General features: G+C 39.7%; 1 protein-coding gene across 1 annotated transcript; it reads left to right on the forward strand.

Moving 5' to 3' along the window:
• The first annotated feature begins 5,562 nt into the window (after nt 1–5,562).
• LOC147886323 (uncharacterized) lies at nt 5,563–8,441 on the forward strand. The gene is made up of 6 exons (XM_087395543.1): nt 5,563–5,682; nt 5,964–6,040; nt 7,041–7,089; nt 7,194–7,300; nt 7,383–7,465; nt 7,566–8,441. The coding sequence occupies exons 1-6, from the start codon at nt 5,634–5,636 to the stop codon at nt 7,780–7,782; spliced, it is 582 nt and encodes a 193-aa protein (XP_087251669.1). The 5' UTR covers nt 5,563–5,633; the 3' UTR covers nt 7,783–8,441.
• The last annotated feature ends 6,198 nt before the right edge of the window (nt 8,442–14,639 follow it).

Below are 14,639 nucleotides of genomic sequence, written 5' to 3' on the forward strand. Positions count from 1 at the left end.
TTACAATGTAAATCATTGATGAAGTGTAATGTGTTGTGCCCGAGTGAGAGTAGTTATTAGGTACTAGGTTGTCTATGGGATCTTGTAGATGAGGTATAGATGTATGTGTTGGAAATGAATGATGATTCAGTGTAAGGTGTTGTGCCTGGGTGAGAGTAATTAGGTACTACCTTGTCTATGGGATCTTGTAGATGAGGTATAGATGTAGGTGTTGGAAATGAATGATGGAGCATGGATTCCTATAGGATGTTATGTTAATATAATGGAAATAGAAGTATGTATGGCCATGGTAATTTTCAATATAAATTAAAAGTAAACTTTTAAATTACATTTGAAAGCAAGTATTCATGATCTCAAATTGTCATCCACATTATTACTTATAAAGAATGAAAATTTGGGGATAAGGTCATTGGATAATGTCCTTTGGATGACAATTGAAACAAAATTAAGGTTTTTTAGATAGAATGCTCCACATACACTAGTTATGCATCCTTGACTAAGTAGAAGAATTATCATTTTTAAAACAATGGATATATGTTCGTTCAAAAAATGTACTACATGTTGAGAAACCATGCTCAACATCATGTGATCATATGTGCATAGCACTAACCCAATAGAGTGCTATAAAGGAAAGGGTTAGATGCCTAACCCTAACCCTAACCCTAAAAGGGTTTGTATATATTCTACAATTTCAACTACATCTAGTGTATAGTTAGTCGTTTGTGGTGTGCTCTCTAGCTATGCCCTCTCTCATCATCTCCACTCTTCTCCTCTCCCATCTTCATACTTGTCATGGTACCAGAGCTCCCTTGCCTTCCATTGAGGCATTGCGATCCATATGAGAGAGTGTGATTGATTGAGAGATCGAGAGATTGAGTGTTCTCCTCCATTGAGAGAACTTCCGCTTTCTTGAGAAAAAATCCCGTCCTTGTGAGAGAAAATTTTCATCATTGATTTCTATTCATTGAGAGTTCTTTCTTCCATGAGAGAAACAGAGGTATTCATTCCATTCATTACTTTGCCGATTGTTGAAAGAGAAATAGTGAGGCATTCTTCTTGAGATATCTATTCTTATGAGAAAGAGAGAGATTCTTTGAGAGCTTTGGGAGAGTTCTGAGAGTAGCTAATCAACCTGACAAGTGTAGTGCCTTCTGATTGGGGCTGAGGTGTGTGTAGCTCTATCAACCTTTGGTTGGTGATGAGGTGCATGTAGCTCTATCAACCTTTGGTTGGTGATGGGTTCTATTACCATATCCACACCCTAGTGGCATTGGTACCCTAGCAGTTGCTTTTTCTATTTTGTCTACCTCAAATTGCTCCTATTATTATCTTACCCGCTACTTTAGGGATGATATTGAGCTTTCTCAATTTCATCATTGGATTAGAGTTATTTTGCCTCTTGAGGACAAATGAGCTAGGCATTGCTTCTCTTTGTCATGAGACTAGCAAGGCTTGTTTCGCTTCCATAATCTTTGTGTTTTTTAGCAGGCGGGAAGATAGCTTTTGATGTGCTACTTCTTTCTACATCCTTGTTATCACACATACTGGCTGGGATAGTGAACACTCTATGTTGCCACAATTGGAATTTTAATGCCAATGATTCCAAGTGGTACATTGGCTCATTGAAGTTTTGTTCTGAGTGGGCAACCATGCATGCATGCCCAACTCCAAAATCTTTACGACAGGTTGGAATATATTTGGACTACCTTTGTGTGGGAAATTTGCTATTTGATGGTTTTTCCACATGTGAAGATCTTTATGGGTGCTCGGTAAGTGGTAGGCCTCACTAGATTTGCATACAATAGGATGAGTCCTTTCGCACCTTCCATGTAGTACATGGGGTACTCTAGTTCATATGACAACTAAGGTGGAAGGGCTTGAAACATAATGTTTTGCTAGTCGAATCTAACCAAATAGTGTCCAAATATAAATCAGAATGTAGGTACAAATGTTTTAGTTGAGCATTTGTGTCTACAACTCTAATTAACAAGATCACTCACATTCCCTAAGGGTTGTCTATGCAATAAAATTGAATCAAGTTCGCTAAGAATGCCCTTGCAGCATCGGCAGTGATTCCCCTTTCCTTGCATCCAAGAACCATAGCAAAGCATTAAAGAGGAAAAAGGATTTACGTGATTTTGATACAGCTCTCTCTCCCAAGCTGGGAAGCCTTGGTAGAATTGGCTGGGTGGATAATCATGGTGCTACTCCCGTGATCAGTAAGTAGAAGCGAGATTAGAGAAGTCAGGTTACCCCCTTTCGGTAAACTGTCCATATCTCTTCAACCGTTTATCTGTTTTCAACAAAACTTATATGAGCGCGAAGCTCTCTTCAAGCTACATGTTATTGTGTGATTAGATTTTGAATCAAATATTATTGTAAAAAGTTATGAGTCTTTGTGTTTGACAGTCTATTTTTAGGCCCCTTCATCAATAGAGTAGTGTATCATACCTACACCTTCAACCCTAGATTTTCAGCCCCTGCGTCACTCTGTCTACACTGGAAGCAATGCAGCATACTTCTTCTTAACCCTAATGATCCCAACCATTCACCTTTCATTGACGTCGATTTGGCCTCCTCAATGCTCGGAATGATGCTCTACCAGTGTATGGTAGCATCAAAACTTTGGGTACGTCTAGTGTATGGTAGCATCAAAACTTTGGGTATGTCTAGTCAACATCTAGCATTATGTCATTAATAAACAAAGCTCATTGCTCAATTTTAAGCGAACGTATTCAGTAGGTATGTGGAATTGTTGGTCCTTGTCTTTGGTTTTGGTGTAGGAATGTCTAGGGAAATGTCATATGTGTTGGTATCTTCATCAATGTTTCCATAGTCGATGGCGATACTTTCATCTTCATCATCACAGTTATTGCGGTAGATCTATTCATTTTCAATAGTGGTTTTGTGCTCACATGTGTATTTTTTCCTGTTTGTTTCTATAGTGCACTCTCGAGCGTAGTATGCACTTTCCCAACTTCCATTGAGTAGCAGTTCTGGATCTCATCCTGAGAAAACAGATAGTATAGTAGTACCTACTTGCGGTAGTAGTTCTTAGGATCTTTGTACTTATTAAACTTCTCGAATCTGAATCTTTAGTTTGTTCCTCTTCTTTGAGCCTATAGTAGTGTGGCTATATTTCGAGGCAAACATTGCTAGGCAAATGTTGTCCATCTGTTCTCTCTTTATGGACATATGGACAGTTAAGGAAGAGGGTTCAATTGTGAGAACATTGTTGCTCTTTGCCTTGGCAAAAATTGGATTTTGGGTTACAGATTCTCACAAAAGCGTGAAAAGAAAATTTGTGCATACACCTGGTGCATGCACCTACTATATCATGGAATTACAATGGAATAGTGACATTGCCTTTTCAAAGTGTCATGTGATCTACTTATCACATTTAATTAATTTTTCCTTATCTAAAATGTGGGGGGACCTATATGCAAATGACATATGCACAACAAATTAATGTACATATGAAGTTGCAAGCATTGTCCACACCATATCCACAGACACTATGATCAAATTTTAATTCATTGACTTAACTCGCAAGCATTGTCCACACCGTAGTCACAAACACTATGATGAATTTTTTTTCATTGACATGCATGCAACTATGATAAAATTCTAATTCAATTGTTCATGCAATTGCAGACACCTAATATATTATACAACTATTGCATCATAAAATTGTCTTGGAGTAGCATATTACATTGAATTATGTTCTTCTTATTGAAATGTGGGGGTACCTATATGCAAATGCCATACAAACAATACACATAGACTAATCCACATGAAACACCTACACGTAATCCTCTACCAACTAAGAATGACAAAATAACCTCAAAACATAGTAGATGAAACACACATAGTAATACTCCGAAAGGTAACTTAGAACGACAGGACAAAGGAATGCACGATTGAGAATCGAGAAACATAGCACACATGCATGCACACACGCACACACACACACACATGTATACTTCCCCAACTATCAATTATTGTTTTATGTACCCCCATGAAATCTCCCCTTTACTCTCTCCTTTTAACCATCCCGCACACTAAGCACACTAATCCTCCCATACCTTCACTAACCCCTTCTCAACCCATGCACTCATTCGCTCCTTACTCCACTTGTGACTTAAACTATTTTGTAATTATCTAAGAATCCATATGGTTGTCTATATTCCTAGGATGGTGGCAGGTAAGTGGACCCTTACCTCGGAACCTGGATTGCCTAAAAATTGACACACATAGTAATACTCCGAAAGGCAACTTAGAACGATATATTTGATGACACACATATTGTAATACTCCGAAAGGCAACTCAGAATGACAGAACAAAGGAATCCACGATTGAGCAATCGAGAAACATAGCACGTGGGCATGTGCGCGCATGCGCACACACACACATAAAGTAATACTATGATCACAACATTTCCGTAGCAATGCCACAAGAACATGAATTGTTAGCACAATAGAGAGCTCTTGGACTTGCGGATGCAACTCGCACACTATCGAACTTGCAGACACCACTGACAGATTTTTCAACTTGCAGACTCCACTCGCAGAGACCACCCAACAAAACAGTTGTGACTTTTGTTCACCGCATCAAATAGCCTCCATCATCCACGTAGAGAGTCTCTGCGATTCACATAGAGACGATCCCAAAGACCCTCCAGAACCGACCGAGGAACGCACACAGATTAGGGAGATAGTCCACACACAGTAAATTGTAAAGCACCCACAAATTCTGCTCAACATATCGGAATTGACCCAAATTACGCAGTCACGCACACGAACTCGTAAACCCCAGACGATTTTTGCTCGACCCAACACATAGATTCCCTAATTGAAGACACCATTCCCACAAACTGAGCGAATGTGCATGGATAGACTCCCATCTCAATGAAGGTCCCCCACTGAAACCACTTACGACCACACCGAAAACTATCCTGGCCCTTCCAAGATGGAGACTGTCAATCTATTCCACAGCCTACATACGACATGCAACACCAAGACAACGGAACCAAAGTTCGATATCCGCTACAAAAGGCATGCGAACACACCTTCAGACTCCACCATCAAAGTATCAAAATCGTTCACAACAATTCCAATTGCAAACATCACACAAGCTCTCAATGATTGACCCCAACAATTTATAACCTTCTCCCATTCAAAAAATCTTGAAGTCCATGCACATCACACACAACATGCTAATCTAATTGTGTAAGAGCAAATAAGGATCTGCCTGACACGAGCTTCCCCATATGGTTTTTCTACTAGCCCCTCGTCAACAGAGGGAGCCAATATTGGCTTCTCTGATCAGAGGGGCGCCTATCTACAGAAGCGATGAGGTCCATCTCTGCACGCCCGTGTCGAAGTTGGATGAATTTCTGAGCAACGAAGCCATCAGAATACACCAACGAAAGAGTACACGAACCTCTCTTTACCTAAGAGCAACTAACTAATGAGGTCACCGTGACCGGATGGCAAAACTGCTTGTGGGCAGTTTAAAAGTAATAAATCTTGGGGGAAAAACATTTTATTTTTTCAGAGAAATGAGAGGCTAATTTTAGTAACGATCAGATTGTACAAAAACCGAAGGCTGTTCAGAAGTTGCTGCACTCCCCATGGCCGGCAGAGAGGTCCGGGAATACACAAATCTCAGCGATCCCAAAGGTAGACGCTGCCTGTGCGTTTTGAAGTTTTTGAGCACAAGAGAGGCTCGCTGCATGACGGGTTTTCTTTAGGACAAGGTGTTTGATTATTTACGTTGCTCCAAATAGGCGTGAAGATATTTGCTGCTCGGCATAGCTATGCGTTTCTGAATACAGTGTTGCGCAGATGTATGTTAAGTGCTTTCCATTTGTTATTTCTTCAGGGCGAAGCAGGTTTGGCAAAGTCCTAGCTCTGTTGGCTTGATACATATGTTAATCTTAGAATTGTTTGCTTTTCTGCAGACAAGAAATGGGGTGCAAAGGGAACGAAAGATAAGGCTGACGATGAAGACCTGGTTTTTAAAAGAATGGTTGCTAAGGTTAGTGGATCGGGCTCGTTGATTTGTTTCTCCCTTTTTGCTATTGAAGTTTTTGTCGTTTGGGTTGGGATTTCAAAGGTAATTTTATTTTTTATTTTTCCATAATGTTGTTCAAAGTGGATTATAGACTCTCTTCTTCCTTTGTTGCATTCTATCTACTTGTAGTATCCTGGCATTAGATGATTTTGTACATAGTTGGTGATTGATTTTGTACATTGACAACCTCTTCAATTCGTACTTTTGGATCCTACTTTCTGTAATAAACTCCCTTTCTTTCCCAGCATTAGTGTGTTTACCCTAGCATTCTAGGTCTATTTCTCAAATGAGCTGAGAACCAGCAGCTACTGATCCCTACCTCTTGGAATTTTGTTGCGAGAGAGGTTAAAGTTTGTGAGGGATTTTAAGGTCCTGGTTATAGGTGCTTGAAGATGACTAATGGAAAATAATCAAATCGGATTATGAAATATGAATCATGATTGATGACCCCCTAGTGAAAATACCCTCCCAGGTTTGGAGCATACTAGGTCTTAAAAACCATGAAAACCGGGGTTTTGGTTTTTCTAGGGATGAGTGATACTTTGGGAGCACTGCTAAAGAGGTTGAGGACAAAGAATCACATAAAAAATCCTGTTCGATGTGAAACTGCAGACAAGAACAAGTTTCTGTAGTGGTTTTGGGACTTGGATGGTGGTTTTGTCAGTAGTACTGATTGATTTTGCAATTTTTTGGTACCTACTTCGTGGCATGAGCTAAGGGACAGATGAAATATTAGGGACAGATGAAATATTGGTGTCAATGCCCTTTAATGTTCCCATCTCCATATATCCGATTTGATTTACTTTTTCATCTTTTTCCTTGCTCTACACATGAGCTCATACTTTAGTATGTTTGGGTATAGTAGGCTGGTTATTTCTGTTCTTTTCTATGTAAATGCATGTTTCTGAGAACTTGCCCGGACAGGGATCACGGCGTGGCACCTTGGGCTTTATCGACAACACAGATGCAGGAGGTGGCTGGAGAGCGGGGGGGTTATCTTCATGGTCGCGGGGGTATCACTTGCCTCTCTTGGCTTTCAAATTTGTTATTGAGTTGTTGCGAGTAATGTTTGAGAAATTTCCTGACGATGTGAATCCCATGTGGGAGGGACCTACAGCTCTTGATAGTGATGATTTACTATACCTGAAAGAGCAAATGGAGGCAGAAGAGGATGCTGAACGCCTTCGACGCCGTACTGAGAAAAGAGCCTTTGCGGCCTTCAAAATATCCAGAATTGTCTTATTTTGAATGTCTGGTTATCACAGGACTAATCCCTATTATGATATCCTTAACGTTTCTGTTTTACAGAGCAGCAAGTTTAGCAGATGCTTCGGCCTCATCTACTCCACCACCCCTTCGTGTAGAATCAAAGCCTCGCAGTGGAATAAGGTAATCTGTTACTTGACCTGGTTGTTTTGTGAATTCTTTGAGGATACTGTGAACCATATTTTGCAAGACTTATATCAGCATCATCATGCCTGGGTTTTAGACAGCAAGTGTTGCTGAAGAATATAGTGGAGATCAAGCCCAAGCGTCAGTGTGTGGTTGGACCTAGTAGTGAAATAGGGGGCATGAAGAGTGACAAACCAGGTTCTGATGAAGATTTGGCAAGAACGAACAAAAAGGGACCATCAGATGCTGGAGCAACCGGCGGAAGTGGTTTGTTGGGCTTGGCCTATGAGAGCTCTGAGGATGAAAGTGAATAATTTTTGTTCTAAGAGTGAGCATGTAAACATTGAGGTCGTGGGCTCTCCGTCCTTGTGCTCATTTCCATCGTTCTTGAATTTCTGAAAAATCCTTCAGCTGATGGCCAAGGGGAAGACACAACGAAGCCTATTGTCAACAACCTGCTGTCAATGCACAATCGATCCTGAAGCTGGTTTGCCGGTCCTTTCCATGGCAATAACTGCGGTTGCAAACACAACTTGCAGGAGATTTGGCATTGTTAATCTGAACCTCTCCCAATTTGATGCATACTTGTACAGAGTGGTATGGACATTGAGAGTAGTGGATTGTTGCAATTATATTAAAAGTACGGACAAATTTAATGTTTTTTGGCCGTATTGTTTATGTAACGTTCTAAATGACGTCCAACTTTCGTGCACATGCACGGCGTCTGCAAACGCCTTTGCATGCCCACATCCACATGTGTGCAACACACGTGAAAACATGGATAGTGTTGCCATAGGGACAAGGTAGGCACACAATAATATACTGCTCAACATGAATGCTCTCCTCAAAAGGTGACCATCAAATATGAGATCATGACCTTGGCCACTCAAGCGACATTGTATATCGCCCTTGTCTACATGATGAGGCAGCATTCTTTGCCACTCTTGATAATATGCATTAGTCATTACAAGGTAAGAGGTACAATATATATTTCGCCACACATTTATATTTGGGATTACTTGATATTTGATTCGTGATACTTGATTTCTCATACATGAGTTGTCCTGGACACGATACTTGAAAATAGGGGGGATGGCGGTGGGGGTGGGAGGGGATGTGTGTACACACACACACACACACTTATTATCCCTTCTTCCATTGGTTCGGTCACTTGCTCATTAGTTCTCCCCCCGACAACCCCCGCCTCCCTTCCCTCCCTCCCCCCATTTCCCAAAACCCCTCTTTCAATCTCTCTTCCTAGTATTTTTCTCTTTTCACCCACCCTCCATTCATTTCTCTCCCATTTCCCATCTTAAATCTTCCCCTATTTAATGGTTGTTTCCTCTTCTATTCTATTTACCTATTATACTAATCTCTGCTCTGTGCGGCCTTGCCTGTTGCTACAGTCCATGCGGCTCTACTTATGTAACTACCGAGTTCTTGCTCGCTTCTCCTAGTACCTATAGTTTGAACTATACTAGTAGTAGTATTGTACTATAACCCTTTGACTTCGTTTTTCCTTTTTGCAGGTTGTCTCCCAACTCCTCTGGTCTCTGCGCTACGGTATTGTCTCTGTCAATGGTCGTGACGTCCCCATCATGCGTGCGCAGCCTAAGGTAACCCTCGATTCTTCGTGTGGATCTCGCCCACCAAGGATTGTTAGGTACTCCCTGCTTTGGCAGTTTGTAATCTACCTTGCTTTTAGTACACCTTAGTACTTTTCTCCCCCTCTATATGAACGTAATACTCCCTTTCTCTATTTAGTTATCCTCTCCTCTCTTTATCTATATCCCCCAATATTTTTTCCTACATTATTACTATCTTACCAAAATGCATATATATCCCTTTATAAGTTTTTTATTTTCTTTCTATGTATAAATACTTTTACCCTATGCTTTCTTGCCCTCTTAATAGATCTTCCTCCTCTTTTTTAATTTATTTTCCCGAGGTGTTTTCCTCCCTCTTCTCTACATAATTATTCTCTTCCCTCCCCTCCCCCCTCCCTCTCCTTTCCCCTTCCCTCCACAACCCCTCCCTCCCTTTTTTTTCTTCTCTATTTATGTGTTTTCCCTTGATAATTTTCCCCTTTATAATGTTCCTCACCTTATTTATTTAATGCTTCAAAGTTTGTTTCCCTTGATTTCTCTCCTTCTAAATTTAAATATCTAATTTCTAATCATCAAGTCCTTCCAATACCCCTAGTTATCCCAATAAGAATATCCTCTCACTTTTAAAAAGACTTATTGTTCTCCTGTATCACTCATAACCTATCCATCCTCCATGCTCTCATTAATTTTTCAATTGCACCTCTTCTCCTCCATATGTATCTCAAGTTAATGCATCCCAATCCACACTCTATAAGCCCATTTCTTTACAATTGTAATTTTACTTTGAGTTGTTTAAGGTTGTGGTTAATGCCTCTATTTTATTGTGACCCCGATAACAAGGGAGGGATGTTTATGATACATGTCTTCCCAACCTAAGTTAAGTGGGTTCTTACCATGTTTTCTTATTGAATGGTGTCAGGTAGGTAGACTCTCCTCTTCAATGAAAGTGATGCTTACCAAGAATTATCCAAGCTCTACTTTCATACAGTTTCCACAAAGTCATTTCTACAAAAGTGTCCACTGCTAGTTTTCTTTACAGGGATTTACTGACTTGTACAAACTTTTTCGTTAATGCAATTAGTTCTATAACATTTTCTAGCTTCGCTCTTTTGTCTTTTCATTATGCAAAGGGGTATTGTAAAATCTTACACACACACACACACTCTCTCTCTCTCTCACTTACATTTTTTTAGTAATAGTTTATATTACTATGTGGGAAACCTCAGAAGAGGTAAAACCCAAGCATGAAATATTAAAGCAAAAAATACCTTAAAATTATAATGATGAAGTATGAAGCTAAAAATTACAACTATGAGCTCTTGGCAAAAGAGTCAGGAGATGAAAGTAAGAATTGATCCTCAAGAAGAACTAGATTGAGGCACAAGGATTAAACCATTCAAGGTTAGTCTTTGGTTTTCAAGTATGAAGGGAACAATCGAAATGAAGGTGTTTGATTTTCTTATGATTCTTGCAAATGAGAGTTGGTATTTTGAATTTTTGAAATCAAAGGGTTGCTTTAACCATTGATATATTCTATAAAAATGAGATTTCAGGGCATCCAAACTCAACTTTTGAGTATTTAAATGCATAGCTTGAAGCTATTGAAAGACATAAGTGGTCATATCTCCAATTGCATCCACCTTTGTAGCATTGCACACGTGTACAGGTGCGTGCGTGCGTACACACACGCACATGCATGCACACACGCATAGTTTCGTTAGCCATAATCATGGAGTGAGGTGGAATACTAAGAGGGGTCAAAGAAAGCTTGGATTTCGTGTGTGCGTACACACACGCACACGTACACGCACACGCATGCACGCGTGCATAGTTTCATTAGCCATAATCGTGGAGTGAGGTAGAAAACCAAGAGGGGTTAAAGAAAGCTTGGGTTTAGGATTATTTCTAGGAGTCCATGAGAGGAATTTAATGGTACGGTCCCTTGTGTCCAACACATGGCGCCAAGTTTGGCAAGTGTGGAGAGTGAAAATGTAAAAAAGAAGACCGTTCTCTCACTCTCACATATGAGGCTTGTTCTTTTGAGAGCTTGTGGTTGGGTGGAAATTGGATAATAGCCCTCTTCAATTGGCGTCATCACACATACACACACACACGACTTAATGTTAAAGAAGTCTTGTATACTTTGCTATAAAGGATTGTTCATGTAATGCATGATTTGTGAGAGTATCAGCATAGCTCAAGATTACAAGATTTTTACAAGGTAATGTGTTTCATATTTGATGGATTTAGGAAATCTTAAGTTAAAGATTGTTCCTTGGTGTGCATACACTTCCTTTTGCCCTTATCTACTTATTACACTAGTTGTAGCCTTATCAACTTTTGACTTGCTTTTGGTTTTTGGTGTTTTAGTGGACAATGTTAGACATTGTTGAAGCTTAAGTTATCCAATTTTTGAAGTCTTTTTGGAATACGAAATTGGGCTTTGTGCAAGAAAACCAAGAAAGCATTGAGGTAAAGATCTCTTTATAAATATAAGCATCAAACAATTTATTAGCAACATGCTCAACATGTGATATTAAGGAAGTCGTAGGTGTCATGTTTGTTGACCTTGTTAAGAGCGCTTCTCGAACATATGCATGGTCTCTTAAGAGTATTACAAGTCTTCTTTTGAACAAAGCCCAAAGCATCAAAGGTCTAATTAGAATAGCTTCTCACTGTTTGCTAGAGAGATTCATCTTTGCCATACTCAAGCTAACTAAAGGACCTAGCTGAGTATCAATGCTATTAGCTTCATGGGATACATAGGTTCCTATATCACTAGCATATGATTCAAATATTGGTAGTTGATCATCCTTTCACGTGACTCATGATTTGCAAATAACAATGTTGTAATCTTTTGCAATATTTCCTTTTTTTCTCTTGTTCGAATGTAATATGATGCATTATCACTTTCTTGTAGCACTTGAAATATGTATTTATTTATGACACTATTTTTTTGTGCACAGTCTATTGAATTATCTTTTCTTCATTAATGTAGTTCATATTTGAACTCATTGGATATTTTAACATATGATTCGTGATGGGGGATCAAGCCCCAATATTTTTGGTTTGTAAATGATGTGGTAAGGTTGTTCAACCTTTACTTAACATACTTAGCATTTTGTAGATAAATAAACCATAGTGTCTACTTCTATTTTCCCATGCTTTTTCATCATTAGTTGTAGTTTGTGCCAAAGACTTTACTATTTGCTACAATTCTTCATCCTCATCATGTGTCAAGGCAGAACAATTTCCAATTTGGTTGGCTTATGAACATGCGCAACTCATGGTGGATAAGTTTCCTTGATTTGGTGTCCTCACATAGGCCTTTTACCTACTTAACACCTAATAAACATCTCATGTGAGACTTCTATCCACAAACTTGATTGCTAGAACTTGCCTTTGGACTTATCAAAAAATTTTTGTAAGTTCGTCAAATCACTCTTATACACTACACTTGATATTAGTTCTAGTTGAGCTCAAACCACCTCAAAAGATGCCTTACACATGCCCTTGTATGCAACTCCAATTTTCAAAAAATGAGTCAAAAGCATTGCCTCAAAATCATGTTGAAAATAACTTTGAATTTAGGAGTTACAAACCAAACAATAGTCTCCCTCTAATCAAAATTTCCTATACTTGAGAGTTAAATATATAGATGTGGCAAGCTCCTTGCATATTTGTTTTCTTAGATAGTCAATAATTATTGCTTGTAGATGCCTAGAATTTACCATATTGAACCAACCCAAGCCTAGTTTAGTATTGCTTAAGGTCTACTATTATCTTCCAAGAAACAAAGTGAGCTCTCACAATTTACTTATAGTTGTACAAAAATTATAGAGACTTCTACCGAAGAGGTCAAAGAGGTCCCACCTTTAAGGTCCCCTACAAAAAAGTATAGAGACTCCTACCAAGGAGTTCTCCTACAAAAAAGCTCCTACCAAAGAGGTCTCCTACAAAAGAGGTCCCACCCTTGAGGTTCCCTACACAAAGTGTAGAGACTCCTACCCAAGAGGTCTCCTACAAAAGAGGTTCCACCGAGAAGTCCCCTATAATTTGTGTAGAGATCCCAAGAGGTTCCCTACAAATTGTGTAGAGACCCATGTATATAAATCTCTCTCAATAGAAAGAAGATCCCACTCTTTGGGCTCAGTGTTCAATTCACTTTTGTTCATGTGCTTGATCTCCCTTGTGTCCATGCTCCCTTACACTATCAACATGTTCTGATATGCTCTCACCCTTGCAACCAACTCCTCCCTCCTCCTCATTCCTCCTCCCTTCTCCTCCCTTCTCCTCCCTCCCTTCTTCCTTCCTCCTCCTCCTCAAGGATACTAGTTCTCCCCTCCTTAACTTTGAACTCTTCCTAAACCTTGAGACTCTTTCTCAACCATGAACTCTTTCTAAACCCTGTAATCCCTAGTTAGCTTTCTCAACCCTATCACCCTTCTAAAATTTGCAAACCTTTCATAAACCCTTGAACTCCCATGGAGGTGAGAGCCTCTAGCAACCCTTGTGATCAATCCTTCTTTATCACCTAAGCGTACACTCATATTACTTTCCACGCTTTAGCCTACACCTCTCACCAAGGACCTATGCTACATTAGTGAACACCTATGCTACAATGAGCAATGACATGACTGTAGGTGACCAACACCCTCAAAACTTCAAAATGAGAGAAAAAGTGACAACATTTTGTAGCGTACACCTCTCACCGGAATACGACCCAAGGACCTATGCTACATTAGTGAACACCTATGCTACAATGAGCAATGACATGACTGTAGGTGATCAACACCCTCAAAACTTCAAAATGAGAGAAAAAGTGACAACATTTTATTGTTATTGCTAGGGAGGTTAGTGCCTAAAGTGAAAGAAAAACATGTGTTTACTCATGTGAGAAAGAATGCCCTTAGAAAACCATCAAAGATACATCTCTTAAGGCAAAGGAGTGCAAGTTTATTTCCAACCTTTGCTAAATTATGATATTTTTATATTTAATAATGTTGATTGACATTAATCCCCCAATCACAAAAAGTGACCCTCTAAGCCTCCACATTCTATAAAAGCAACACCCCTTCTCCTCATTTCTTTCCCACTCACTTTTGTAATCCCCCCTATTTTCATATCTCTCCTCCACCTCCATGTTTCATCAATCCTCAATATGTTTGTCTATTTCCACCCGCTCTGCAAGCACCACTTTTTCCGTGCATCCTCCATTACTCTTGTCCATTACCTGCATTCCCTCCACTACCATTTTTTCCATCTGACCATCCTCTCTACCACCATTTTCTTCGTGGAACACCTATCCTCCACCTCCACATTCTCCCCTCTCCTCCACCACCCCTTTTTTCCATTAAACTTCCACTTCCATCTACCGTCTCCATCGCCATCGCCCCTAGCTTTTGTCAAACATCTCTATCTTGCAAGGTAACCCTATTTTTTCTTCATTCCTCCTCTTCGTCTGTATTTTGCATTATCATCCCCCTTTCTTTTCCTCTCACATAGCCTTTTTTCTCCACCGCCTTTCTTATTCCATTCCCCTCTAGTTTTTTTATCCATCCCCC

This window comes from Dipteris shenzhenensis, chromosome 24 (genome assembly GCF_047967505.1).
Source record: "Dipteris shenzhenensis isolate YYH24624 ecotype China chromosome 24, Dip_SZ_1.0, whole genome shotgun sequence".
Lineage (NCBI taxonomy): Eukaryota > Viridiplantae > Streptophyta > Polypodiopsida > Gleicheniales > Dipteridaceae > Dipteris > Dipteris shenzhenensis.

Excerpts from the sequence above, each read along its gene's own strand:
- LOC147886323 (XM_087395543.1), top strand. The coding sequence starts at position 5,634 with ATGGCCGGCAGAGAGGTCCGGGAATACACAAATCTCAGCGATCCCAAA. Across the intron at positions 5,683-5,963 it reads AAATCTCAGCGATCCCAAAG|ACAAGAAATGGGGTGCAAAG; the intron begins GTAGACGCTGCC and ends GCTTTTCTGCAG. Across the intron at positions 7,090-7,193 it reads TTATCTTCATGGTCGCGGGG|CTCTTGATAGTGATGATTTA; the intron begins GTATCACTTGCC and ends AGGGACCTACAG.